Raw genomic sequence first — 26,922 nt, 5'->3', positions numbered from 1 at the left:
AAATATTCTAATGCGCTAAACATCAGAATGGTGGCAATTCACATCCCCTTAACTTTATGTTTCTCGGACCTGATTCTTCCTTGCACCTAGGGTCATTATTTGCATCCACATGAAGTAAGGATAGATTAGCATATTGCTATTTTGTTTCCTTTTTACAAGAATCCTTACCTGCTCAGTTCATAGGGAACTTCCTTATTTTTTTTTCTCCACAGTGAAAAGAATTGTTCTGTAGATGCTGAATCAAGTAGTGTTGCAGGCAACAGTTGAAGTGTGTTAGAAGTGAAGCTTGGCAGATGGTACATGCTTTGTTGGATATCCAGGCTAAAGAAAAAAACCATGAGTGTTAGTAAGCTTACCTGCCCTTAAATACAATGTTGTGTGCGTTTTGTTCCCCTGTGACATCCAGGATTCCATGAAAGGATTAATTACTATTATCATTATTTGTTTGTTTACTTGCAGTGCCAACAATGGGCGAGGCACTGTCAAAGCACATAGGAAGATAGCAAAATAATCAAAAATCTATTCTGCAATTCTGCCCCAGCAAGACACGGGCTGTGGTTGCTGCTTGAAAGGCAAAACAAAATCCCACATTTCGCATCACTTACTGAAGTCTAAATTAAGACCATATTGACATATACATTTATCACATGTTTGATTGGAAAAGAAATTCTTCACTTCTCCAAGAAAGCACATCTACTATTCATGTTATGGGATGGGTGCTTTGCTCCACCCCAGAAGCCATTGCATTTCAGGGATGGGTGTTTGATCCCCACTACATATATTGTACAGTATATAGTGTCCATTCCTGCTCCCACTGATATCCACAAATGTTTTGCCATTGAATTAAATTGGATGAAAACACATTTGTAAAGAAATTGTGGATCCTTTAAGACTGATAGTCACCATATAAATCTAAGCTATGAATTAGTTATTAATTAACCCTGGGTAAATTAATCGGGAACAGCTTTTTAAAGGATTTCATATAACATGTTTTCTGTACAAAAAGAGTCTTTTTTCTTGTTTATTTCTTTCTTCTCATGGACAATCCCCAGTGATAACTTTCACGGCTCTTATTGAAGCTGCTCATTGTTTTGTTGATACATAATTAAAGCACACTTCCATATGAAATTAGTGTACTGTATGTATTTAATCTTTATTGTAATTACTGTTCAAGGGCTCTGCTGTCTATATGCTACTTCATATACCATCATCTCCCTTCCTTGAAGGAAATAGCTACTCATTCTCTCCTGGATAGGCTTCTAATCTACTCAAGTGATACAACTGCCCTTTAACCTATGGACAGTAATATTAGCATGTTGTGTCAGCATCTTTCATGAAAAAAAGACATGCTAGGGAAGCCCGGGATGCCTCTTGTTTTTGTCCACTCAGAACTGGATGTTGCTATATTGAACTTCCAGGTCATACCCACATTAGGTGAATCCTCATGACTTTTCTACTTATTAACATTGTTTCAATGAAATGTTCTGACTATTGTAAGAAAACCTTCTTGCAAAGTCACTGAAACTTAAGCATCTGCATAGACTCCACATGGAATGCTAACCAGATAGAAACACGACTATGTGGCATCATTTTGTGTACTTTGTTTTAATCACTTTCCTGGAATCCCAAAGTTATAAACACATCAACGTCTTGCTGCTCTACAGGAGCTTTTCTTTTCATGCATTGCAATTCAGCTTCCAGCAGGTCCCTGAAGACATAAAAGTTTTCTTACAAAACTAGTTCTAGCAAACTAAAGACATAGAATCATAGAATATCAAGGTTGGAAGGGACCTCATGAGGTCATCTAGTCCAAACCCCTGCTCAAAGCAGGACCAATCCCCAATTTTTGCCTCAGCTCCCTCAACAGCCCCCTCAAGGATTGAACTCATAACTCTGGGTTTAGCAGGCCAATGCTCAAACCACTGAGTTATCCCTCTCCCCCATCATCAGTTTCCATCCAAGGAAAGAGCCAAGGTTTAAGTTGACTTTGACTCTGACATGAAGTTTCCAGGGAGACTAAAGTGACTGGTAAACTAGTCAGAACCATTAAACAAAAATAGTTAATTTATAAAAAACAATGAATAAAACTTTCATGATGATTTATTTCACAGAGAAGATATAGAATAGATGTAGTTCTGAGCTGGAACCCAGCTAACCCTAGCCCGCTCCATAAACTTTCCTAAAATTTAGATATGGCTCTTAAACTCAGTTGAACTCAAACATGCCAGAATTTGGATAAAGTATCAGAGGGTAGCCGTGTTAGCCTGTATCCACAAAAACAGCAAGGAGTCCGGTGGCACCTTACAGACTAACAGATTTATTTGGGCATAAGCTTTCGTGGGTTAGAACCCACTTCATCGGATGCATGGAGTGAAAATTACAGATGCAGGCATTATTATACTGACACATGAAGAGACAGGAGTTACCTCACAAGAATTTGGATCAAATTTCATGGCTGTGGCCCATCTTCAGGCTGAGTCAGAGTACATTTGAATTGTATGTCATCTACAGTAGATCTAGGATCTTGTTTAAATGAATATTGTGCAATTCCCTTTCATGTAGGAACATAACATTTAACACATTTTTTCAGACTGGTTGATTAAAGTACAAGGAGTGCAATGACCCATAAATCTTTACAGGGCCTGCAGCACATATTATAATCCAGGACCCTTCCAGAAATTATCTAGTCCATTTTTGCCAAGTATGTATTTTATGTAATTGATAACTCACTTTTTCCTTGTAGCTGATCTTATTGTATTCTTCATGGTGTCCCACAGGGCTGCATTCTGGCCCTCATTCTTAGGAATGTCTGAATTGGCTTCTCTTTTTCAACCAGCATGAGGAGTGAAATTATCATTGCTATACTACATCAATATCACTCAGGTCTGCTTTGATTTACTAGCAGATTGATCCCAGTGGTCTAGCACTGCTCTCTTGCCCAGCAGATGTGCAGATCTGGTTGTTGTCTCAAAGGGAATGGTGTAAACACCATTGGTAGAGTTTTTCAAGACTACTGGAATTACCATACTGGATCAGATCCATTGTCCATCTAACCCAGGCTCTGACTGTAGCCAGCATCAGATAAAGGTGCAAGAAATACCAGGAAGGTGTGGGATGATCTCCCCATCCCTTCTTCATGAAGGTCTCATCCAAATCCTTCATAATTAAATGCTGGTTTAAATCATGAAGCATGATTTATTATAGATATTCAAAAACTTTCACAAGTATTAACCATTATAACTCTGGCTTTTCTTTTAATCCATATTAATGTCCAATTCCTTTACAAATCTCACTAAATTCTTGGCTCTATAACATCCTGTAGCAATGAGTTCCACAGTCTTAAAGGAAATCTTCTTTATATGACATGGGTATAGACAAGATGAATCAGGATGTCTCCAACATCAATGATTTTATATTAGAAAAAGGTTATAGACTCAGCATATCCAAGACCAAAAGTAGCTTACTTAGCCACAAGAGTGCTATTCCTTTTCTTTAAATGGTGGGTACCATAACTGTGCAGATGCAGTCAACATTTTTAGAATTTGTTCTGCATGTGTAATGATCCCAGCATGTTCCATCACTTTGATCCAGGGACCATCAGAACTCATGAACAGATCCTTAAAGGGACCAATGGGAGTTATACACTGAAATACATAAAAGCATTGACCTCTACCACTTCAGAGAAAGAAGTATCTCCAATAGCCTGTAGCAGTACTAGGCTGTTATCCTATAAGAAAACTGCCACTATAGGGGGATAATGAATGTGCATATAGCTCACCACTTGTGAAATTACTTGGGCCATCAAGCAATTAAAAAAATTAATCATGATTAATCGCGCTGTTAAATCATAATAGAATACCATTTATTTAAATATTTTGGATGTTTTCTACATTTTCAAATATATTGATTTCAATTACAACACGCAAAACAAAGTTTACAGTGTTCACTTTATATTTATTTCTTTATTTATATATTTATTTTAGTTCAAATATTTACACTATAAAAAACAAAAGAGCAACAACAGTGCCATGCAAATATCTGTTCTCACTTTCAGGTGACATTGTAATTAAGAAGCGGGCAGCATTATCTCCTGTAAATGTAAACAAACTTGCTTCTCTTAGCGATTGACTGAACAAGAAGAAGGACTGAGTGGACTTGTAGGCTCTAAAGTTTTACATTGTTTTGTTTTTGAGCGCAGTTCTGTAACCAAAAACTACATTTGTAAGTTGCACTTTCATGATAAAGAGATTGCTCTACAGTACTTGTATGAGGTGAATTGAAAAGTACTATTTCTTTTGTTTATCATTTTTACAGTGCAAATGTTTTTGATAAAAATAATATAAAGTGAGCACTGTGCACTTTGTATTGTGTGTTGTAATTGAAATCAACATATTTGAAAATGTAGAAAAAACACCCAAAAATGTTAAAAAATTTTCAATTGGTATTTAACTGTTTAAAAGTGCAATTAATCATGATTATTTTTTGAGTTAATCGTGTGAGTTAACTGCAATTAATTGACAGCCCTAGAATTTACTTGTGTCATTTTTTACTCCCAGACACACAATTTTCAATATATAGCTAAGAATGGGCAAAAGGTTTTGCAAACAATAAGAACTGACCTGAAATCTTGCCCACAACTCAGAATGAACGTATTTGATGTTCTAATACATTTTTTAGTATTTCTTGTACCACTGCACATTTTAGTGCTACCACTGCTGGAATATTGTGCTTATTTTTGGTGTCCATACTTCAAAAAGGATGTTGAAAAATTGGAGGAGGTTCAGAGAAGAGCCCCGGGAATGATAAATGGATTGGAAAACATGCATTATAGTGCAAGACTCAAGAAACTCAATCTATTTAGCTTATCAAAGAGAAGGTGAAGGTGTGATTTGATCACAGTCTATACGTACCTACAGGGGGAATAGAAATTTGATAATAGGCTCTCCATTCTAGCAGACAAAAGTATATAACAAGATCCAGAGGTTGGAAGGTGAATCTAGAGAAATTCAAACTAGAAATAAAGTACACATTTTTAACAGTGAGGGTAATTAATCATTGGAACACCTTACCAGGGGTTGTGGTGAATTCTACATCACTGGAAATTTTAAAATCAAGATTGGACGTTTTTCTAAAAGTTGTGTTCTAATTGAGCCACATCCATTGGACTGGAAGCAGGAATTAATGCAGGGAAGTCCTGAGGCCTATGTTATTCAGTAGGTCAGACTAGATGATCACAATCATTCCTTTGGACCTTAAAATCTATTCATCTATGACTCTAAGAGGCTGTTTAGAACCAGAAATAAAAACATACAGAAGAAAAAATAAACATCCTCCCAAACCCCATGAAAAAGCATATTTTTCATAATTTAAAGCCTAATTCTGTATATCTGAGAGGTTCAGATAAGGTCTAGAGAAGCATCTGAACTCTAGGATGCTCTTCCAATGCAAACATCGAAACCTTTAAGGGCTCACCAATATACATGGAGTATAACCCTATTTTTATAATCCAGGCATTGGCATCAGGTTGAATTTCATGTTGTGTTTAAATCTGAACTATATTTTTTAAAACTGTGTTTTTATAGTAATAAAAGGCCTGCCTTCTCAACTGACTAAATGATTCCATTGTGCTTTATATTCAGTCCTACTCTAAGGCCCTGGGAAGAGGCCTTTTCACAATAAACCATATTATAATGAATGAATAAATAATTCTTTGCTTTGAGATCCTTGGATAAAAGGTGCTATAGAAGTGCACTTTAGAAATATTTAGTAATGTTACATTTAAGCACAGGCCTATGAAATAGGTATATCTATACTACAGTGGGGAGTTGGACTATAGCAACCTGCCCACAGTTACACAATAGAATCTGGAATAAAATCTACACATGCTGATTCCTACACTCCTGCTCTAAATTAAGAGAGACATTTTTAGTGGCTTCTCTTTAGTAAACAGGTGCATGGTATTTAGAGCTCTCTGATGTGCCCCTGTGAATCAAGTCTTATTAACTTTATTTTTATTTATTATTTTTACCATGGTGGCACCTAGATGGTTGGCTGGGTTGGGATCCCATCATGTTAGGTGCTGTACATAGATATCGTAAAAGATATCCCATGCCTGAAACTGTTTCCAATCTTAGTGTAATACAAGACTTGATAGGTGGAACAAACCGAGCTTCTGGAGGATGTGTGAGTACTACAAGCATGTCTTTTCATAAACTAGCTGTGGGCACAATTAGTAGTTATAGGAGGGTTTGTTTTGTTTTTGTTGCTATCAGTTCAGTGGCAATAATCTCGGCTTGCCTCATACCTAGCTATTATCAGGCATAGCTTCTTGTGCTGCGGAATGAAATTGGAGCATGATTTCAGCTTCTTCTTTTGCCAGAAGCTGGGAATGGACAACAGGGGATGGATCACTTGAGGATTACCTGTTCTGTTCATTCCCTCTGGGGCACCTGGCATTGGCCGCTGTCGGAAGACAGGACACTGGGCTAGATGAACCTTTGGTCTGACCCAGTAGGGCCATTCTTATGTTCTTATGTAAGGTTCTGTGTTGAAGTGCAATTCCTTCTTGGGCTTGCTTGTTCTGCTGCTTTAGTTCTCTACTAGTAAGGTTCTGGCCCTCTCCATTATTTCAGGGTTTTATCTCCTCGTAGGCCGGCTATTTTGTGGATAATATTACTGGATTCCAATCATATGTCAGCATGGAGAACAGAGGCCAATTTCTACTCCTGGGTATCAATTTAATACTTAATACACTCCCTCCTGGGACCTGGCCTAGCAGAGGCTCTTTTTGCATGGCCAACTCCCATGATCTATACCATACTGTTTCACATAAGCACGCTGTGTGTGTCTTTCTTTTTGCCACATGCTCTTGCAGTCCTACATCAAGGACTGATCTCAGACAAACAAACTGAATGTGTCAGTGCTTTAAATTAGAAGGAAGACTTGTGTCTCAGCCCACTGTAACTGCAGGGCCACACCCTGCAGGACAGGAAAAATACATCCACCCCAACAGATACCATGCACAAGGGAAGAAACTTCATTTCCATTATCACCTCCCTTCATCCACTCAAAACACATCGCTGCAGGGGTTGTCATGGTGATGCAGGTTTGACCTCTCACTTTTTACTCTTCCAGGAGCTAAAAGGTAAAAACGAGGTATTCTGTCTCAAATAGAAATCAACCTCCCTCTGTTAAAATGGCATTCAGTCACTTTTGTCCTTCGTCAAACCTAACGCTCTGTGGCCAAGATTAAAATCAATGAATTAATTTAATTAAAACAGCCTAGAGTGCAAAGAAACAGAGAGGGCTTTATTCAAGAGCAGTACCAGGATTGTGCCTGACAGTAAAGGCCCCCGTCAAAGTTTCCCAGAAATCCATTTACCGTGCCCTGTGCTTCCCCTCTTTTTCTCGCTCAGGCTATGTCTGCAGTGGTTTGTTTGGTTGGTTTGCTTTGGTTTGGGGTTTGTGTGGGTGGAAGCTCTCGGGCAAGAAATCAAACTATTGACTGAACTGTATAGCAGCCTCAGAAGCCATTATTAGCATCCTGCCATATGCGAGCCTGTAAAGGCTAAATTCATTTATGTATATTTATATTCTCGAGACGTGGGCTTCAGCAAACCAGCTGTTTTGCCAGATTGGCAGAGGCAGGCTGGCACACATACTCTCTAGTCTCTGGATCAAGGCAGTCAACTGAGCAGAGGTGTTTATGTGGATGTGTGGGGTGGTCTCTGATTTTTGTGCTCGAGAAGCTGTCCTTCTCTGTCTGCCAGTTTAGGAGCCCAGTCCTCTGCTTTGGTAACCATCACTTTTCCCCTCCCAGGCCTTTTCCCCACCAGTCTGACACAGCAGCAGGCCACGACCAATGTAATCGCAAAGGAGTTTTGTTTAGATTAAGGATGGGCCAGTTGCACAGGAAACCTCTGCTGCAAATTCCCTAGCCCATGGTCGAGGTATGTCAAACCTACCTCTGCATATGAATTCCCCAGAATTACAAGCTAGGGGAGAGCTACTGATTTGTCATGACTGCGCTAGATTGAGCTGGGGTATATGTCTTTTTTTTTAAAAAAAACTTCTGCAGAGCTAATAATAAAAGAGGCATAGACAGGTCCAACTATTGCACCTCAGTGAAAAGAAAGCCTAGGTCGGGAAGAGGGCTAGCTCTGCGACCAACAACAAAATCCCAGTGTAGTAATTTAGTCTTACCCTAAAATTACACTTCTCACCCTGGTTTCTCCTAACAGTGCAGGGGGAGAGCTAGCAGCTCCTTGGTACCTGCTCTTCCTCAATCGCAGACCATCAATCTGGGTAGTCCAAGCAGAGCAAAGACTTTGGTTTATCCATATGAAGTTTCCTTTAGAAACAAAGCCAGCCCCTACTACAATACAGCGATGATTTGGTTTCCCCATCTGACAGTGGCCAATGCTAAGAAAGGCATAGAGCCCTCATCATGCATATGACTGTGCCATACTGTACCATGAAGGAAGGACAGTGAATTGCTTCCTGACCCCACTGGTAGTCAGTTTATACCCTGACCCATTAAGATAGATGCTATTCATCAACCAAGTGCATCCTGTGGACCTGCATTCCAGGTTAATTATACCTGACACAGTAAAGCATTCCTCTTGTTTGACATAAACAGTTCCAAATATTTGTTTTTGGAGTAGCTGTTTTTCTATGCATGTGACCCAATATTAGACTGCAGCAAGCCTGGTCTGCCTCTTTGTAGAAGGCAGAAAGGGGGTGAAATTAGATGTAATTCACTTGTTTAATGCTAGAGGGGGGGCATTTTCTAAGTTTAGGCTCTAGAGCAGGTGTGGCCAAACTGCAGCTCTTTTACAGTAAAAGTGCAGCTCACTGAATCCCCCACTTCCTCCCCTGCATTCTCCACCTACTAGACTTGGGGGAGGAGGGAGCTTGGGGCTTCTGCCTTCTGCCCAGTGGAGAAGGGTTCTCAAGCCCTCCGCATTGAGATGTACCTGCCAGGGCTCAGGGCCTCAGAAGGAGCAGGGCTGAAGCACCGAGGCCCAACACATGCCTCCCCCATGGCTGAAGACCTGGAAGACATTCCCCAGCTCTTGAACTTCTGAAGATTGTCATATACAATTCGGAGGACCAGTAAGTTTGGCTGCCCCTCCTCTAGAGGAAAGAGTCATCCCTGGAGAAGCTCTATGGGCTTCATTTCAGTTACACCAGGGATCCATTTGGCTCTTTTTGCACACACTAGGAGGCAGGGGTATAGCAGCCCAGTACCATTGGTGCCTGTTGTAACTTTGGAAATTCAAGAGCTGATGTGCATTTGGAAGCTGCTGACTCATCTGTAGTTCTGATCCTAAATTTATAACTCAAATGCATTTATAACTCTTTCTCTCCGTGTCATAGACAGCTCAATGTCTAGTTGTGGAATCTCCATCCTTAGAGGTTTTTAAGGCCTGGTTTGACAAAGCCTTGGCTGGGATGATTTAGTTGGGGTTGGTCCTGCTTTGAGCAGGGGATTGGACTAGATGACCTCCTGATGTCTCTTCCAACCCTAATATTCTATGATTCTATAATCCTGCATTTTCCACAGTCTCAAATATCCAAGTGCTATTAAATGAAATAACCAATGACATTCTACAGTTACAGTACAGATTATAACCACTAAATCCATATGAAAACCCCCTGAATACGTCCCTCTACCCCAGGAGAAACGTTTTGCTGTTCACATTTAATTGTACTAGCTATCATCTATTCCCACTCACCGAGCATTAAAATACACCCTGTTTAAGCTCTAAAGCACTTCTAACTGGAGTAGAGCTTGGATCTAAAATAGCACATATTTTACAAAGTGATGTAATGTGAAATATGTCTTCCAAACCCCCTCTCCATACTAGCTTTCTCCAGGGCTTTACCCAGAGAATCCTCTTTCTTTATAGTGCTATCATTAAAATGTTTGTTTATTAGTCAAATGAACTTGTCAGTAACTGTCTCCCCACCAACTCCACCCCTGCTCCTTAAATGCCCTACTCTGCAGCCTGGTTCCAGAGAACTTAGAATCATAGAATCATAGAATAACAGAGTTGGAAGGGACCTCTGGAGGCCATCTAGTCCAACCCCCTGCCCAGAACAGGACCAGTCCCAACTAAATCATCCCAGCCTGGGCTTTGTCAAGCCTGACCATAAAAACTTCTAAGGAAGGGGATTCCACCACCTCCGTAGGTAACACATTCCAGTGTTTCACCACCCTCCTAGTGAAAAAGTTTTTCCTAATATCCAACCTAAACCTCCCCCACTGCAACTTGAGACCATTACTCCTTGTCCTGTCATCTGCTATCACTGAGAATAGTCTAGATCCATCCTCTTTGGATCCACCTTTCAGGCAGTTAAAAGCAGCTATCAAATCCCCCCTCATTATTCTCTTCCGTAGACTAAACAATCCCAGTTCCCTCAGCCTCTCCTCATAAGTCATGTGTTCCAGTCCCCTAATCATTTTTGTTGCCCTTCGCTGGACCCTCTCCAATTTCTCCACATCCTTCTTGTAGTGTGGGGCCCAAAACTGGACACAGTACTCCAGATGAGGCCTCATCAATGTCGAATAGAGGGGAACAATCACGTCCCTCGTTCTGCTGGCAATGCCCCTACTTATACATCCCAAAATGCCATTGGCCTTCTTGGCAACAAGGGCACACTGTTGACTCATATCCAGCTTCTCGTCCACTGTCACCCCTATGTCCTTCTCTGCAGAACTCCTGCCTAGCCATTCGGTCCGTATTCTGTAGTGGTGCATTGGATTCTTCCGTCCTAAGTGCAGGACTCTGCACTTGTCCTTGTTGAACCTCATCAGATTTCTTTTGGCCCAATCCTCCAATTTATCTAGGTCCCTCTGTATCCTATCCCTACCCTCCAGCGTATCTACTACCCCTCCCAGTTTAGTGTCATCTGCAAACTTGCTGAGGGTGCAATCCACACCATCCTCCAGATCATTAATGAAGATATTGAACAAAACCGGCCCCAGGACTGACCCTTGGGGCACTCCACTAGATACCGGCTGCCAACTAGACATGGAGCCATTGATCACTACCCGTTGAGCCCGACAATCTAGCCAACTTTCTACCCACCTTGTAGTGCATCCATCCAGCCCATACTTCTTTAACTTGCTGACAAGAATACTGTGGGAGACCGTGTCAAAAGCTTTGCTAAAGTCGAAGAATAACACATCCACTGCTTTCCCTTCATCCACAGAACCAGTTATCTCATCACAGAAGGCAATTAGATTAGTCAGGCATGACTTTCCCTTGGTGAATCCATGCTGACTGTTCCTGATCACTTTCCTCTCGTCTAAGTGCTTCAGAATTGATTCCTTGAGGACATGCTCCATGATTTTGCCAGGGACTGAGGTGAGGCTGACCAGCCTGTAGTTCCCAGGATCATCCTTCTTCCCTTTTTTAAAGATGGGCACTACATTAGCTTTTTTCCAATCTTCCGGGACTTCCCCCAGTCGCCATGAGTTTTCAAAGATAATGGCCAATTGCTCCGCAATCACATCTGCCAATTCCTTTAGCACTCTCAGATGCAACACATCCGGCCCCAGGGACTTGTGCACATCCAGTTTTTCTAAATAGTCCCGAACCACTTCTTCCTTCACAGAGGGCTGGCCATCTCCTCCCCATGCTGTGCTGCCAGTACAGTAGTCTGGGAGCTGACCTTGTTCGTGAAGACAGAGGCAAAAAAAGCATTGAGTATGTTAGCTTTTTCCACATCCTCTGTCACTAGGTTGCCTCCCTCATTTAGTAAGGGGCCCACGCTCTCCTTGGCTTTCTTCTTATTGCCAACATACCTGAAGAAACCCTTCTTGTTACTCTTAACATCCCTTGCTAGCTGCAACTCCAGGTGTGATTTAGCCTTCCTGATTCCATTCCTACATGCCCGAGCAATATTTATATACTCATCCCTGGTCATTTGTCCAATCTTCCACTTCTTGTAAGCCTCTTTTTTGTGTTTAAGATCAGCAAGGATTTCACTGTCAATCAGCATTCTCCAGGGCTAGCAGGTCATTTTTAGGGCCCAATCAACATTCTGCACAGCCGACAGGCCACATTCGGGGCCAGTCAGCATTGACCAAAGGTGCTGGGGTCATGTTCAGGAGCACCACTTTCCAAAGATGGCACCCCTGAGAATGAAGGAAAAACTTGGCAAGTGGGCAGGTTGGTGCCATAAGCATGTAGACTGCCCAGCACATAGTCCTCCCGGCACTTCCATTTGTGAAATATGGATGAGTGATTATGGGAGGTTTGGAACTATAACCAGCTGTTGCTTTACAGAGCAAATCCCTGCAATTTGCCCTATGGGACTACAGATAGCAGGGTATATTTATGTGTCTAATAAAAACCCCAACTGCATAAAAGATATGTTATAAATAAGTTCTATAGAAATGGCCCCAAATATTTTATCATTATAAAAAAATAGCATCCAAAAGAAAACATGTAGGACACCATATTGAGTATACGACTTCCAGCCTCAGTGGTCTAATATCAGCTGTATTAAAACTATATGTATACGAACTGGAACTATTTTGTGGCTGCTTATATTTTCAAGGGAACAATATTTATTTCCCAACTGATTCGGGGCAGGGGACAGCTTGAGGGTAAGGTACAGGTCCGGGAAAAGGTGACTTGAGAGCAAACGTTTATCATCAATCTGAACTCTACCACATATTTTCCTTTGTGATCTCAGGCAAAATATTTAATTTCAGGGTGCCTCAGTTTCCTCCACTATAAAACAAAGATCATAATACTGACCTCTCTGGGAGCTGAGAGAATGAATCCATGTTTGTGACATGCCTTGAGATCCTTCAGTAGAAAGCATGATAGACATAAAAATTGTAAATAAATCTTTGTTATTCACAGCAGTTTAATTTTGGACATACACTCTGTGATTGACCTTGGCCTATCAGTTCTTGTACTGTTTTAACATGTGCCTAGAAATGACAATGATAGACACACTTTAAAATTTGAAAAATTGAGCATACATCTGATTTGAAAACACTTTAATTCTGACCCCAAGATGATTCATATTCAGTTATGATTACAGTGTTTTTAAATCCTTCTTTTAACTCCACCTATCAGCCTTCTTTACAGTGAATGAAATGTAAAGGATTTACAACAAGGACATGCTAGAGTGTTGTTCTGGATAATGAAATGCCAGAGAGGGCTAGCTCATGCATTTCTTGGGAACCCCACACTTCCAGTAATTGTGCATAATGCAGGACCAGACCCAGGAAAGTTGTGCTTTCAGGTCAGATTTTGCTGGACTATAATGGCCCACGGGTAAGTGTTATCAGCCAAAGAGGAAAAAAAAAGACCAGGTTTAAAAGGACAATGATTAGATTTCTATTTCTGGATGGAATGTTTTCTCTAAACGTTTCTTTCAGAGGAACTTAAAAAATAATAGGTCAACAATTGCTAACTCCACACTGAGAACTTCCCTCCTCAGTCATTGAAAATCATCCTATTTTTCCCCTGGAATCTCTGATCTAGTGAAAAAAAGTGTCAATTTCCTTAAAACATTCTCTGCACGAAAACCAACTACAGTTAAAAAAAAGACAGCTGAGGTTACACATAGAAGGGCAATAGAAACACCAAGAACTTTTGGAAGGTAATATACAGATATGGGAAAGACTGATTAACATATAAAACAAAAAAGAAAAGGAGGACTTGTGGCACCTTAGAGACTAACAAATTTATTTGAGCATGAGCTTTCGTGAGCTACAGCTCACTTCATCGGATGCATTCAGTGGAAAATACAGTGGGGAGATTTATATATATAGAGAACATGAAACAATGGGTGTTACCATACACACTGTAACAAGAGTGATCACTTAAGGTGAGCTATTACCACCAGGAGAGCAGTGGGGGTGGGGGGGCTTTTGAAGTGATAATCAAGGTGGGCCATTTCCAGCAGCAATTAACTTAGGCTTGAATAGAGACTGGGAGTGGATGGGTCATTACACAAAGTAAAACTATTTCCCCATGACAGGTTTCAGGGTATGTCTACACTACGAAATTAGGTCGAATTTATAGAAGTCGGTTTTTTAGAAATCGGTTTTATATATTCGAGTGTGTGTGTCCCCACAGAAAACGCTTTAAGTGCATTAAGTGCATTAACTCGGCGGAGTGCTTCCACAGTACCGAGGCTAGAGTTGACTTCCGGAGTGTTGCACTGTGGGTAGCTATCCCACAGTTCCCGCAGTCTCCGTCCCCATTGGAATTCTGGGTTGAAATCCCAATGCCTGATGGGGCTAAAACATTGTCGCGGGTGGTTCTGGGTACATATCGTCAGGCCCCCGTTCCCTCCCTCCCTCCATGAAAGCAAGGGCAGACAATCGTTTTGCGCCTTTTTTCCTGAGTTACCTGTGCAGACACCGTACCGCGGCAAGCATGGAGCCCGCTCAGCTCACTGTCACCGTATGTCTCCTGGGTGCTGGCAGACGTGGTACTGCATTGCTACACAGTAGCAGCAACCCCTTGCCTTGTGGCAGCAGACGGTGCAATAGGACTGGTAGCCGTCATCATCATGTCCGAGGTGCTCCTGGCCACGTCGGCCAGGAGCACGTGGGCAGACATGGGCGCAGGGACTAAATTTGGAGTGACTTGACCAGGTCATTCTCTTTAGTCCTGCAGTCAGTCCTATTGAACCATCTTATGGTGAGCAGACAGGCGATATGGATTGCTAGCAGTCCTACTGTACCATCTTCTGCCAGGCAGGCAAGAGATGAGGATGGCTAGCAGTCCTACTGCACCGTCTTCTGCCGAGCAGCCATGAGATGTGGATGGCATGCAGTCCTTCTGCACCATCTGCTGCCAGCCAAAGATGTAAAAGATAGATGGAGTGTATCAAAACAAGAAATAGACCAGATTTGTTTTGTACTTATTTGCTTCCCCATCTCCCCCGTCTAGGGGACTCATTCCTCTAGGTCACACTGCAGTCACTCACAGAGAAGGTGCAGCGAGGTAAATCTAGCCATGTATCAACCAGAGGCCAGACCAACCTGCTTGTTCCAATAAGAACAATTACTTAGGTGCACCATTTCTTATTGGAACCCTCTGTGAAGTCCTGCCTGAAATACTCCTTGATGTAAAGCCACCCCCTTTGTTGATTTTAATTCCCTGTAAGCCAACCCTGTAAGCCATGTCGTCCGTCGCCCCTCCCTCTGTCAGAGCAACGGCAGACAATCATTCCGTGCCTTTTTTCTGTGCGGACGCCATACCAAGGCAAGCATGGAGGCTGCTCAGCTCACTTTGGCAATTAGGAGCACATTAAACACCACACGCATTATCCAGCAGTATATGCAGCACCAGAACCTGGCAGAGCGATACCAGGCGAGGAGGCGACATCAGCGCGGTCGCGTGAGTGATCAGGACATGGACACAGATTTATCTGAAAGCACGGGCCCTGGCAATGCATGCATCATGGTGCTAATGGGGCAGGTTCATGCTGTGGAACGCCGATTCTGGGCTCAGGAAACAAGCACAGACTGGTGGGACCGCATAGTGTTGCGGGTCTGGGACGATTCCCAGTGGCTGCGAAACTTTCGCATGCATAAGGGCACTTTCATGGAACTTTGTGACTTGCTTTCCCCTGCCCTGAAGCGCATGAATACCAAGATGAGAGCAGCCCTCACAGTTGAGAAGCAAGTGGCAATAGCCCTGTGGAAGCTTTCAACGCCAGATAGCTACCGGTCAGTTGGGAATCAATTTGGAGTGGGCAAATCTACTGTGGGGGCTGCTGTGATGCAAGTAGCCCACGCAATCAAAGATCTGCTGATATCAAGGGTAGTGACCCTGGGAAATGTGCAGGTCCTAGTGGATGGCTTTGCTACAATGGGATTCCCTAACTGTGGTGGGGCCATAGACGGAACCCATATCCCTATCTTGGCACCGGACCACCAAGCCTGCCAGTACATAAACAACAAGGGGTACTTTTCAATAGTGCTGCAAGCTCTGGTGGATCACAAGAGACCTTTCACCAACATCAACGTGGGATGGCCGGGAAAGGTACATGACGCTCGCATCTTCAGGAACTCTGGTCTGTTTCAAAAGCTGCAAGAAGGGACTTTATTCCCAGACCAGAAAATAACTGTTTGGGATGTTGAAATGCCTATAGTTATCCTTGGGGACCCAGCCTACCCCTTAATGCCATGGCTCATGAAGCCGTACACAGGCAGCCTGGACAGTATAGAATATCAGGGTTGGAAGGGACCCCAGAAGGTCATCTAGTCCAACCCCCTGATCGAAGCAGGACCAATTCCCAATTAAATCATCCCAGCCAGGGCTTTGTCAAGCCTGACCTTAAAAACCTCTAAGGAAGGAGATTCTACCACCTCCCTAGGTAACGCATTCCAGTGTTTCAAACCCTCGTAGTGAAAACGTTTTTCCTAATATCCAATCTAAACCTCCCCCACTGCAACTTGAGACCATTACTCCTCGTTCTGTCATCTGCTACCATTGAGAACAGTCTAGAGCCATCCTCTTTGGAACCCCCTTTCAGGTAGTTGAAAGCAGCTATCAAATCTCCCCTCATTCTTCTCTTCTGCAGGCTAAACAATCCCAGCTCCCTCAGCCTCTCCTCATAAGTCATGTGTTCCAGTCCCCTAATCATTTTTTTTGCCCTTCGCTGGACTCTCTCCAATTTATCCACATCCTTCTTGTAGTGTGGGGCCCAAAACTGGACACAGTACTCCGGATGAGGCCTCACCAGTGTTGAATAGAGGGGAATGATCACGTCCCTCGATCTGCTCGCTATGCCCCTACTTATACATCCCAAAATGCCATTGGCCTTCTTGGCAACAAAGGCACAAAGGCACAAAGGCACCTTCGATCACCGCTTGCAGAGGCAATAAAGTCATTGTTGCTTCACATTCATGCATTCTTTATTCATTCATCACACAAATAGGGGGATGACTACCAAGGTAGCCCAGGAGGGGTGGTGGACGAGGGAAGGAAAATGCCACACAGCACTTTAAAAGTTTACAACTTTAAAATTTATTGAATGCCAGCTTTCTGTTTTTTGGGCAATCCTCTGTGGTGGAATGGCTGGTTGGCCGGAGGCCCCCCCACTGCGTTCTTGGGCGTCTGGGTGTGGAGGCTATGGAACTTGGGGAGGAGGGGGTTGGTTACACAGGGGCTGCAGTGGCAGTCTGTGCTCCAGCTGCCTTTGCTGCAGCTCAGCCATACACTGGAGCATACTGGTTTGATCCTCCAGCAGCCTCAGCATTGAATCCTGCCTCCTCTCATCACGCTGCCGCCACATTTGAGCTTCAGCCCTGTCTTCAGCCCGCCACTTACTCTCTTCAGCCCGCCACCTCTCCTCCCGGTCATTTTGTGCTTTCCTGCACTCTGACATTATTAGCCTCCACTCATTCATCTGTGCTCTGTCAGTGTGGGAGGACAGCATGAGCTCAGAGAAAATTTCATCACGAGTGCGTTTTTTTTTCTTTCTAATCTTCACTAGCCTCTGGGAAGGAGAAGATCCTGTGATCATTGAAACACATGCAGTTGGTGGAGAAAAAAGAAGGGACAGCGGTATTTAAGAAGACACATTTTATAAAACAGTGGCTACACTCTTTCAGGGTAAACCTTGCTGTTAACATTACATACATAGCACATGTGCTTTCGTTACAAGGTCGCATTTTGCTTCCCCCCACCGGGTGGCTACCCCCTCAACCTTCCCCTCTTCCCGTGGCTAACAGCGGGGAACATTTCTGTTCAGCCACAGGCAAACAGCCCAGCAGGAATGGGATCCTCTGAGTGTCCCCTGAAGAAAAGCACCCTATTTCAACCAGGTGACCATGAATGATATCTCACTCTCCTGAGGATAACACAGAGAGATAAAGAACGGATGTTGTTTGAACGCCAGCAAACATACACTGCAATGCTTTGTTGTACAATGATTCCCGAGTACGTGTTACTGGCCTGGAGTGGTAAAGTGTCCTACCATGAAGGACGCAATAAGGCTGCCGTCCCCAGAAACCTTTTGCAAAGGCTTTGGGAGTACATCCAGGAGAGCCCGAATGCCAGGGCAAATTAATCCTTTCACATGCTTGCTTTTAAACCACGTATAGTATTTTAAAAGTTACACTCACCGGAGGTCCCTTCTCTGCCTGCCGGGTCCAGAAGGCAGCCTCGGGTGGGTTCGGGGGGTACTGGTTCCAGGTCCAGGGTGAGAAACAGTTTCTGGCTGTTGGGAAAACCGGTTTCTCCGCTTGCTTGCTGTGAGCTACCTACAACCTCATCATCATCATCATCTTCTTCATCCCCAAACCCTGCTTCCGTGTTGCCTCCATCTCCATTGAAGGAGTCAAACAACACAGCTGGGGTAGTGGTGGCTGAACCCCCTAAAATGGCAGGCAGCTCATCATAGAAGCGGCATGTTTGGGGCTCTGACCCGGAGCGGCCGTTCGCCTCTCTGGTTTTCTGGTAGGCTTGCCTCAGCTCCTTAAGTTTCACGCGGCACTGCTTCGGGTCCCTGTTATGGCCTCTGTCCTTCATGCCTTGGGAGATTTTGACAAAGGTTTTGGCATTTCGAAAACTGGAACGGAGTTCTGATAGCACGGATTCCTCTCCACATACAGCGATCAGATCCCGTACCTCCCGTTCAGTCCATGCTGGAGCTCTTTTGCGATTCTGGGACTCCATCATGGTCACCTCTGCTAATGAGCTCTGCATTGCCACCTGCAGCTTGCCACGCTGGCCAAACAGGAAATGAGATTCAGTTTGCGTTTTTTTTCCTGTCTACCTGGCCAGTGCATCTGAGTTGAGAGTGCTGTCCAGAGCGGTCACAATGGAGCACTCTGGGATAGCTCCCAGAGGCCAATACTGTCGAATTGTGTCCCGTACCCCAAATTCCACCCGGCAAGGCCGATTTAAGCGCTAATCCACTTGTCAGGGGTGGAGTAAGGAAATCGATTTTAAGAGCCCTTTAAGTCGAAATAAAGGGCTTCATCGTGTGGATGGGTGCAGGTTTACATCGATTTAACGCTGCTAAATTCGACCTAAAGTCCTAGTGTAGACGAGGGCTCAGAGTAGCAGCCGTGTTAGTCTGTATTCGCAAAAAGAAAAGGAGGATTTATGGCACCTTAGAGACTAACAAATTTATTTGAGCATAAGCTTTCCGATGAAGTGAGCTGTAGCTCACGAAAGCTTATGCTCAAATAAATTTGTTAGTCTCTAAGGTGCCACAAGTACTCCTTTTCTATTTCCCCATGTTTATTCCCCCCCCCACTCCCCACTGTTCCTCAGACGTTCTTGTCAACCGCTGGAAATGGCCCACCTTGATTATCACTACAAAAGTCCCCCCCTCTCCCCCCCTCCACTCTCCTGCTGGTAATAGCTCACCTTAAGTGATCACTCTGGTTACAGTGTGTATGGTAACACCCATTGTTTCATGTTCTCTATGTATATAAATCTTCCCACTGTATTTTCCACTGAATGCATCCGATGAAGTGAACTGTAGCTCACGAAAGCTTATGCTCAAATAAATTGGTTAGTCTCTAAGGTGCCACAAGTACTCCTTTTCTTTTTGCGAATACAGACTAACACGGCTGCTACTCTGAAACCTGACATTTAAAACAAAAACCACTTGAAACTTGTATTTATGTATATAGGACTCTTTTCCTTGACGGCAGGAGGAAAGTTTTAAATCTACTCCTACTCTCCCACTCCTACAAAGAAGTTTTAGAAGGAGAAAAATATTGCTAGGGTGTTGTTTTTTGTTTTTAATTCTTCAGGTAGTCTAAGTGTTCTTTCACACAGTTAAAGGAACTGTTAATTCCAATCATTGCATAGCTTCTTGAGAGCTTCCTATCACAGTGCAATTGAGTTTGTTTCTGTATCATGTAACTTAACTGCCCTCCACTGGATGTAAAAGGCAAACACAAGTTTTGTATTGAAGTCTAAAAAGCACAGCCCGGTTCTGTCTCTCTGCCATCCTGCAGTCCACAGGTTAGTATAATTTGAGTTAGTAATTCTGAGCAAAGGAAGTCATCTGATGAAAATTCTCTCTTATTCTTCAGCAAAGTGATCATGATGCTGACTTTCTGTTCCTTGCCTTGTAGCCTCTCCCATCCTGTGTTCTCTGCAATGGCAGTTAGATAAATGAAACTATTGTCAGTGAAACAAATGTTACTCAGAGTGAGCATTTCTGTGGTGATATTGGAATGCTAAGTGCTCTCGCTCACACAAGCAGCAACCACTTTTCCAGGGCTTAGTTAAGACCAATTTCTCAGAGAGTCAGAGATAGAAGGTGCTAGTCACCTCGTTCTTCCATCAGTTATTGCTGACTGATATATTCTCAGCAGCAGCAGGAGACATTTTAGAGCTTCCACAATTCTTGCCCTTCTGCCCAATGGTTTTGGTGCCATGACTTTGAGAAATCTTTTGAGTTGTTCATTACCAATTTAACAACCTGTCCAGACCCAAGGTGAGAGATTCTCCTGAAAAAGTTGGCTATATCACTTAAACCCACACAAGGAGCTGTCATTCAAAGCTCTGCTTATGCTTTTTAAGGAGTCACTAAATAGCATGGTGATGTATGTGGTATAAGATGCCATATAGAAGAGAATCAACAGCATCTGAACTCATGTCTTAGTAGGTACACAGGCTGATGAAGGATTTTTCAGCTATTCCCCATCCCCTCTCCTCCCCCAGGATCTGTGTCACCTCTAACTTTTGCTATTCATCCTGCCCCGAGGTTAGCATGCATGCCTTCCACATGATGCATTTTGGGTGGGCTTCCACTCCGCGGGGCACAGAGTGAGTCTGCTTAGCCCTTCCAGTTGGTGGTTTCCTTTAGACACAGTGGCTCTGAACTGAAGACTGTCGTGTTCAATAAGGTTTAAGATCCCAGTTGCCTCAAGATTTATCTTTTCGTTTCTGGTGCAGTCCTTGATGGCTCAGAAACGCGACTCTTGTCTGATTGTCGCTCTCCATCAGAATCAGGGAGACAGCTAGTGGAATGGTGGGCAGAAATATCTGTTCTGCAGTCCCTGAGTCACAGGCAGCTGACACCTGGGTTTCCTGGACCAAGGGCCAAACCTTTCCAGTCCTTGCTCAGGAAAAACCCAACTGACCTCTAGGTTTATTTTGCCTGGATAAGGACTTCAGGATTTAACCTTTGGAACCTTAAACCAAGTGCTACATTGATTTAATTCCAATTTCAAATGAAAGGTTTTGCCTTGAGGAACAATGACTCTCAGAGCAGTGTTGGATTACAGGGTGAGTGGAGCAAGACCTGTTTTCTACTTTATTTTCAAGTAACTTCTGTCCTCATCAATTTTGTGTTGTCAATATTCAGAATCCTCATTCTAACTACAATCATGAAAACAATGCCAAATTATTGGGGGTATTGTGCGGGGGAGGGTGTCAGTGAGTCTTTCCTCCCCCTGCTCTACAGTCTGCAAACAGCATTCACCTTAACTACATGACTTTTTTTTTTTTTTGTAATTTATGGAGCATTACAGATCGTGCGGCCATAATACCAGCTGATGTAATGTGTAATAAATTTGAAATAACCAAACATTCATCATTTATTTTTCTCCTGATGTGACAACATGGAACATAAATTGAAAAGAAAGTTGCTTTAAAAGACAAAAAGCAAAGCGGAAGAAAAAGAAAAGAAAGAGAGAGAGAATGTTCTTGATGCCATAAATAAATCTGTCCAATTAATAACCTATCTGACCATTTTCCCCATTCACAACTGTGGTACACTCCATTTTAAAACATTTTGTTATTGTACAGTGCATCAAAGTAGGCAAAGAAATATTAGGGAATGTCACAAATGATTGCTCCAAACTGTATGTTTATGAAGAGTGTGCACCTGAGTTACTGGGCTGGCAAAGTTTGCTGCCACAGACTTAATGTCTGAACATCCTGATGAGAAAGCCCTGCCAGCTACACACGCCTCTCGTCAGATTGTCAGAGAGAAGCAACAGTTTGGGCTGAAGGCACAGCTGTTTGTTGTTCTTTGCTGGAGAAAACCTACAGAGTCATGACAGTCAGTGGGTCAAAAATCAATAACACATAAAGAAAATCTTACATGGTAACAATTATTCCCTCTTATACCAAGGACTAACAGTATAGAGATATATTAACAGAGATATACTTTATAATAAGGATAACTTTCCAACAGTAATCTAATCTTAGTACTATCATGTAATTGCTACAGTACAGTAAGTATATATATTATATTGTAAAACATGGTAGAAGACCACACACATGGTCAGGACAACCAGACCACAAACTGCTATATTTCAAAAGCCACATGATCAGTTTGAGAGGCCAGAACCTCAGCTGGTGTAAATTGTCATCACTCCATACACTCCATGAATTACAACGATTTACCCAAGCTCAGGATTTGACCCCAAACTCTTTGGTGCTAGTTTGAATTTGCAACCCTTTTGCCATCAATGATAGTTTCTTACAGTTAATAAAAATTAGTCCAATCATGGAGTGCAAAAGTTACAATAGGACGGTTGCCTGGCTTGCATTACCTATAAGGTGACCAGAGTCTACGGCAGCTGAGTGGCCTCTTTCTGGCTTTCCAATCACAAGGCTGTTCTGTGTTTTTTATATATATTCAACAAAGAAAAAAAATGGTTCTGAAGCAGAAGGGTGAACTTACCCTTTAAGCTCTTGATGTCTGTTTCTGTGCTTTTTGATTAAAGTTTACACCAGAAACTCAAATAGAAAAAAAAAAATCCATACAAACAATTCCCATCAGAAATGATGTAAAGTTCAATGTCTTGTCTCTGGCAAGAGATGAACTCAATTTTCACAAGCAAGACAAGTTACAGTTGCAATATAGTGTCTGATGCAATCACTGCGGTTGTGTATAACAGGGACATCTACTGGCAGAGAGAACAGAGCTAGGCCTTTAATTTACGGAGGGAAAGGGTTCTGTCATTGCATTAAAGAACGTCGGTTTCAATGACAGCAGGGGTGGGTTACTAAATTTGATGAGACATATGTGTGTGTGTGTATGAGACAGAGACTGACCCATCCCTAGGGTTCAATTAGGCCTCTACATGGTACAGCCTGGATTTAGATGCACTGCCGGAGCAATATTGGCTGGAGTTATTATTCCTGATGCATGAGCACTATTGCTTCTGAAGGTCAGGGAGGAGAATGGCGAGGACTGGGTCTTGAAACACATTTTATAAAGGTATTTCAGGAACTCTCTGGTGCCCTCTTTGACTGATGCAGCCAAGTCCACAGAGGAAGGAAACCGTGGCCACGTATCTCACCCACCTCAACATACCCGCTCTGGGGTCACTAGTGCTGCAGGCAGATCTAGCTGGTCCCCTGTGCCCCCATCCCCTTGTACACCCCATGCAACCAGCCAAATCATGCAAGAAGTAGGAGCTCCCCCTGCACGCTCTCCTCCCTTTAGCACAGCCATGCAAAGGATAGCATGTTTGATCCCTAGTGGGTACACACTGAGCATACACAAATAATAGACTCACTGGTTTGAATAGATTCAGAACTGTCCCCACCCTGAAACTGTAAATAAATGTCCTTACAGCTCTGGGACACCATGGGAAACAGAATTCTTGAAAGGCTTCGGGGCCAGGTTTGATTCAGGTTGGATAATCACTGAGAAGTTTGACTCTATCTCAGCTTCCGAGGGTGGAAATCAGGCTTCTTGTTTCTATGATCCATGAAGGAGCTGACTGTCTTCCCCCAGGTCTGCTTTGCCCATCACCTCCAGCTTCCCAGTAAACATTCACCTACCATTTATTCTTAGTACTTGAGTCTTATTTTCAAACCTAAGACACTGACTTACTTTCAAAATTAGGCAAAATGAGACTGTCCGTCCCTTGTAGCCATCTAACTAGTGTCTGTCGGAAAATGCACCCATCTCAGATATTCTAAGTAATAAGTCTTAAAAGCCTAATCAGTCACAGATCAAGCTATGCTCTTCTCCCTTAGCACACATGCTGTCTGTTGATGTTGTTGTGCCCCCTTGTTTCTGTCTAGCAGGTCTCCAGTGAGCAGCTTGTTCCTTGCTATTCTAACTTGTATTTGAACATATTCACAGCCAAATTAAAATCAGACCCCTTGCATACATGGATACAAGCCTCAGCATAGTTGGGTCTGCATCAGCTAGGGACTTTCCCTACTCCATGGGAATTCCCCAGGGGCTGGAACTAGCTGTTTTAAGGCCCCTTTATACTTATACAGCTGCTATAAATGGACCTTGAAGCAACTGTGAATCAGGCCTTCTGTCTTCAGCTGCTACAAGCTGGAGCCCCCTCTATTTAATGTTTCTGGTCGCTGCGTAAATAGAAGTGGGACCAACCTGTAATATTCCAAATCAAGTTTGGGCCTGGATTTCAAAGCTGTCCAAAGTTTGCATCTGGAGTTCTGTTTGATCCATAACAGAGAGAGGCCCTAACTGTGAAATATGGCTCTAGGTTCCAGTCCAGCTTTCTAAAATCCCATCCCCATGCAAAGGTTATGTGTGGTGGGTTTGGATTTCTTGAATGGCAACAGAAAGCAGGGATTCCAGGGAGACTACTCATGTCAGGAAGGAACTGCTACCTCCATGGCCCTCCCAGGAGGAGGGTTGGGAGTTCAAGAGGAGAGGGCAACTGGGGAGAGATAAGGGAAGTTTGGAAATGGAGAAACTGAGGTAAGGGGTTAGGAAGAGTCTGTTCAACACTAAGTGAGTGGTTGGAGGTTGCAATGAGAGAAACAGAGGCAAGGTTGGGATGCTGGATTGGGAAGGAGAGTTGGAAAGGGTCTGGGATGGTGGTGATTTTTGATGGATGCACTGGAGCCGAGATACCATTGTGACTGGCAACGTATAAAAACGTCAGACAGACATGTAGATTAACCTAGGTCCCATTTCATCATCATCCACCCCTGATTTATAAGAATGTGTTTGATGGTTGCTCTGTGGAATCAGTCTCTGGGTGTTTCTGAAGATAGCTACCAAAATTCTATGTGACCCTATCCCAGCAAGCAACATTCTTTCAAGGGACAGTGTTTAACACTCCAGAGGCTAGACACACAAGTGTGGGTTAGGCTTGCAAAAGAGATGAATAGTTCCTTTACAATGAAATAGTTCATTTAAAATATTTCTGCTGTAGATCTATTGATTTTCTCCCAATTTTTCACTCATTACTGCAGCAGTGTTTGTATCATGCTTCTTTATATCAGACACATATATGCTAGTGAAACACACAAGGAATAAAGTCCCAAAGTTATAACTAAGACACTGTGAAAAGACAGTCTTAAGAAACTGGACAGTACAGGTAGACGTGTCTACGAAACAAACGAGAAATCAGGGAGTTATACTATGGTGGAGGAAAAAATAAATATGAGACATAATTCAGTATGGAGAGACATTTGAGGATCATGCCTTGTGAAATAAATGTGATGCTCTTGAGAACAAGAGATCTCATTCTGCTCAATCTGCCTTGTGTACAGAACTAGGAAATAATGTTCAAGGTAGCGAGTCATTGCAAGATCTCGCAGTTCATCTGAAGATTGCTTGATACCAATAACAACAAAACTCTGGACAGAGAAAGTATCTTGTACAGGTAGGGTAGGGATACAGACTCAAATCAACAAGTACATATAAATATATAGAGATTGCTATATAAAGTAGAGGCATGATATGGGTCCTAGGTATCGTACAGACTACCTTTCTTTCTGTGCTTTGTTCTAACAATTAAGATCAGCTGGGGAACTCAAGGTGACAATCTCCCTCTTTCTCCAAATGAGAGATAACAGACATAGACAAGCTAGACAGACAGTGTCTTAGTTTGTTTATCTGGGGTCAGGACATTCTCAGTGGTGAGACTTTGACTCTGGAATTTGCTCCTCACCCTGATTTGATAGAGCTGAAGTGCCAAGAGTCATCAGATGCCACAAAAATATATTTTTTTTAAATCTCAAAACTGGTAGCTTTCTGCAAAAAAGTTTCAAGGGTTTTTTCCTTTTTGTTTTTGTTTTTTTAAAAGGCCATTTTTCATCTAAAAGAGTTTCAAACGAGATATGTTGGCCAGCTCTAATTAATATGCATACACACACTAATTTCATTGCCAAAAAGGTCCACTATATACTTGTGGGTTTACATTTTTTTATAGGTAAAATTCCCTTTAAGATATTTTAATAATTTACTCGGGGCGTGGGCACACATGAAGCGCTGCATCTGCACTGGTAGGGTTGCGCCACTGATGGAAGATGCTACCTAGGCCAATGGGAGAGCATCTTCGATCAGCATAGGTATTCCACCTCCCTGAGAGGTGGTAGCTATGATGACAGAAAAAGCCCTTCCATCCTGTCTACACCGGGAGTTAGGTCGGTATAAGTGTGTCACTCAGGGGTGCGGATTTTCCACACCCCTGAGCAACATAGTTGGTAGTGTAGACCAAGTTGGTAGTGTAGACATAAGTTGAGAGTGTAGACCAAGCCTCGGCCGCCATACCATATGGTTTATTTCAGCTCCCAAACACAACTGTCCTTAGATGCAGTTGAAGGGAAGAGGCACTTCACTGCGGCCTATTTTACACCTAAGCCGTCAGTTGACCTAGCTACGTCACTCCGGGGGGTGAAAAATTCATACTCCTGAGAGATGTAGTTAAGCTGACCTAAGCCCTGGCATAGACACTGCTTGGTCGACGGAAGAATTCTTGAGTCGACCTAACTACTGCCTCTCAAGTGGGTGGAAAACCCCTTCCATCTCTGTAGCAAGCATATACGCTGCAGCCCTGCCATTGTAGCACTTGTAGTGTAAATGTAACCTAAAAAGATAATTTCGCTGTGAGCTAACTGCAGATGGCTCACACCATATCTACACTACAGAACCAGCATAGCCCCCTAGTGTAGATGCAGTGCAAGCCAACAGGGGGAGTTCTTCTGCCAGCACAGTAATACCATCTCCCCC

At 43.0% G+C, this 26,922-nt stretch overlaps 1 protein-coding gene and 1 long non-coding RNA gene across 2 annotated transcripts in view; one reads left to right on the top strand and one right to left on the bottom strand.

Moving 5' to 3' along the window:
• LOC311527590 overlaps positions 1 to 26,922 on the top strand; it is a 560,808-nt gene that overhangs the window by 323,189 nt on the left and 210,697 nt on the right. The gene's annotated exons all lie outside the window — the stretch shown is intronic.
• LOC311526858 (uncharacterized protein) lies at positions 1,606 to 19,089 on the bottom strand (the record flags this gene model as incomplete). The annotated part of the gene is made up of 4 exons (XM_084640330.1): positions 18,116 to 19,089; positions 11,540 to 11,679; positions 3,508 to 3,617; positions 1,606 to 1,708 (listed from the first exon to the last, which is right to left on the bottom strand). Exons 1-4 carry the CDS (start codon positions 18,696 to 18,698, stop codon positions 1,606 to 1,608), a joined length of 936 nt encoding a protein of 311 aa, XP_084496456.1. The 5' UTR covers positions 18,699 to 19,089.

This window comes from Lepidochelys olivacea (genome assembly GCF_965140295.1).
Source record: "Lepidochelys olivacea isolate rLepOli2 genome assembly, chromosome: 10".
Lineage (NCBI taxonomy): Eukaryota > Metazoa > Chordata > Testudines > Cheloniidae > Lepidochelys > Lepidochelys olivacea.
This window is presented reverse-complemented; position numbering and strand designations above follow the sequence as displayed.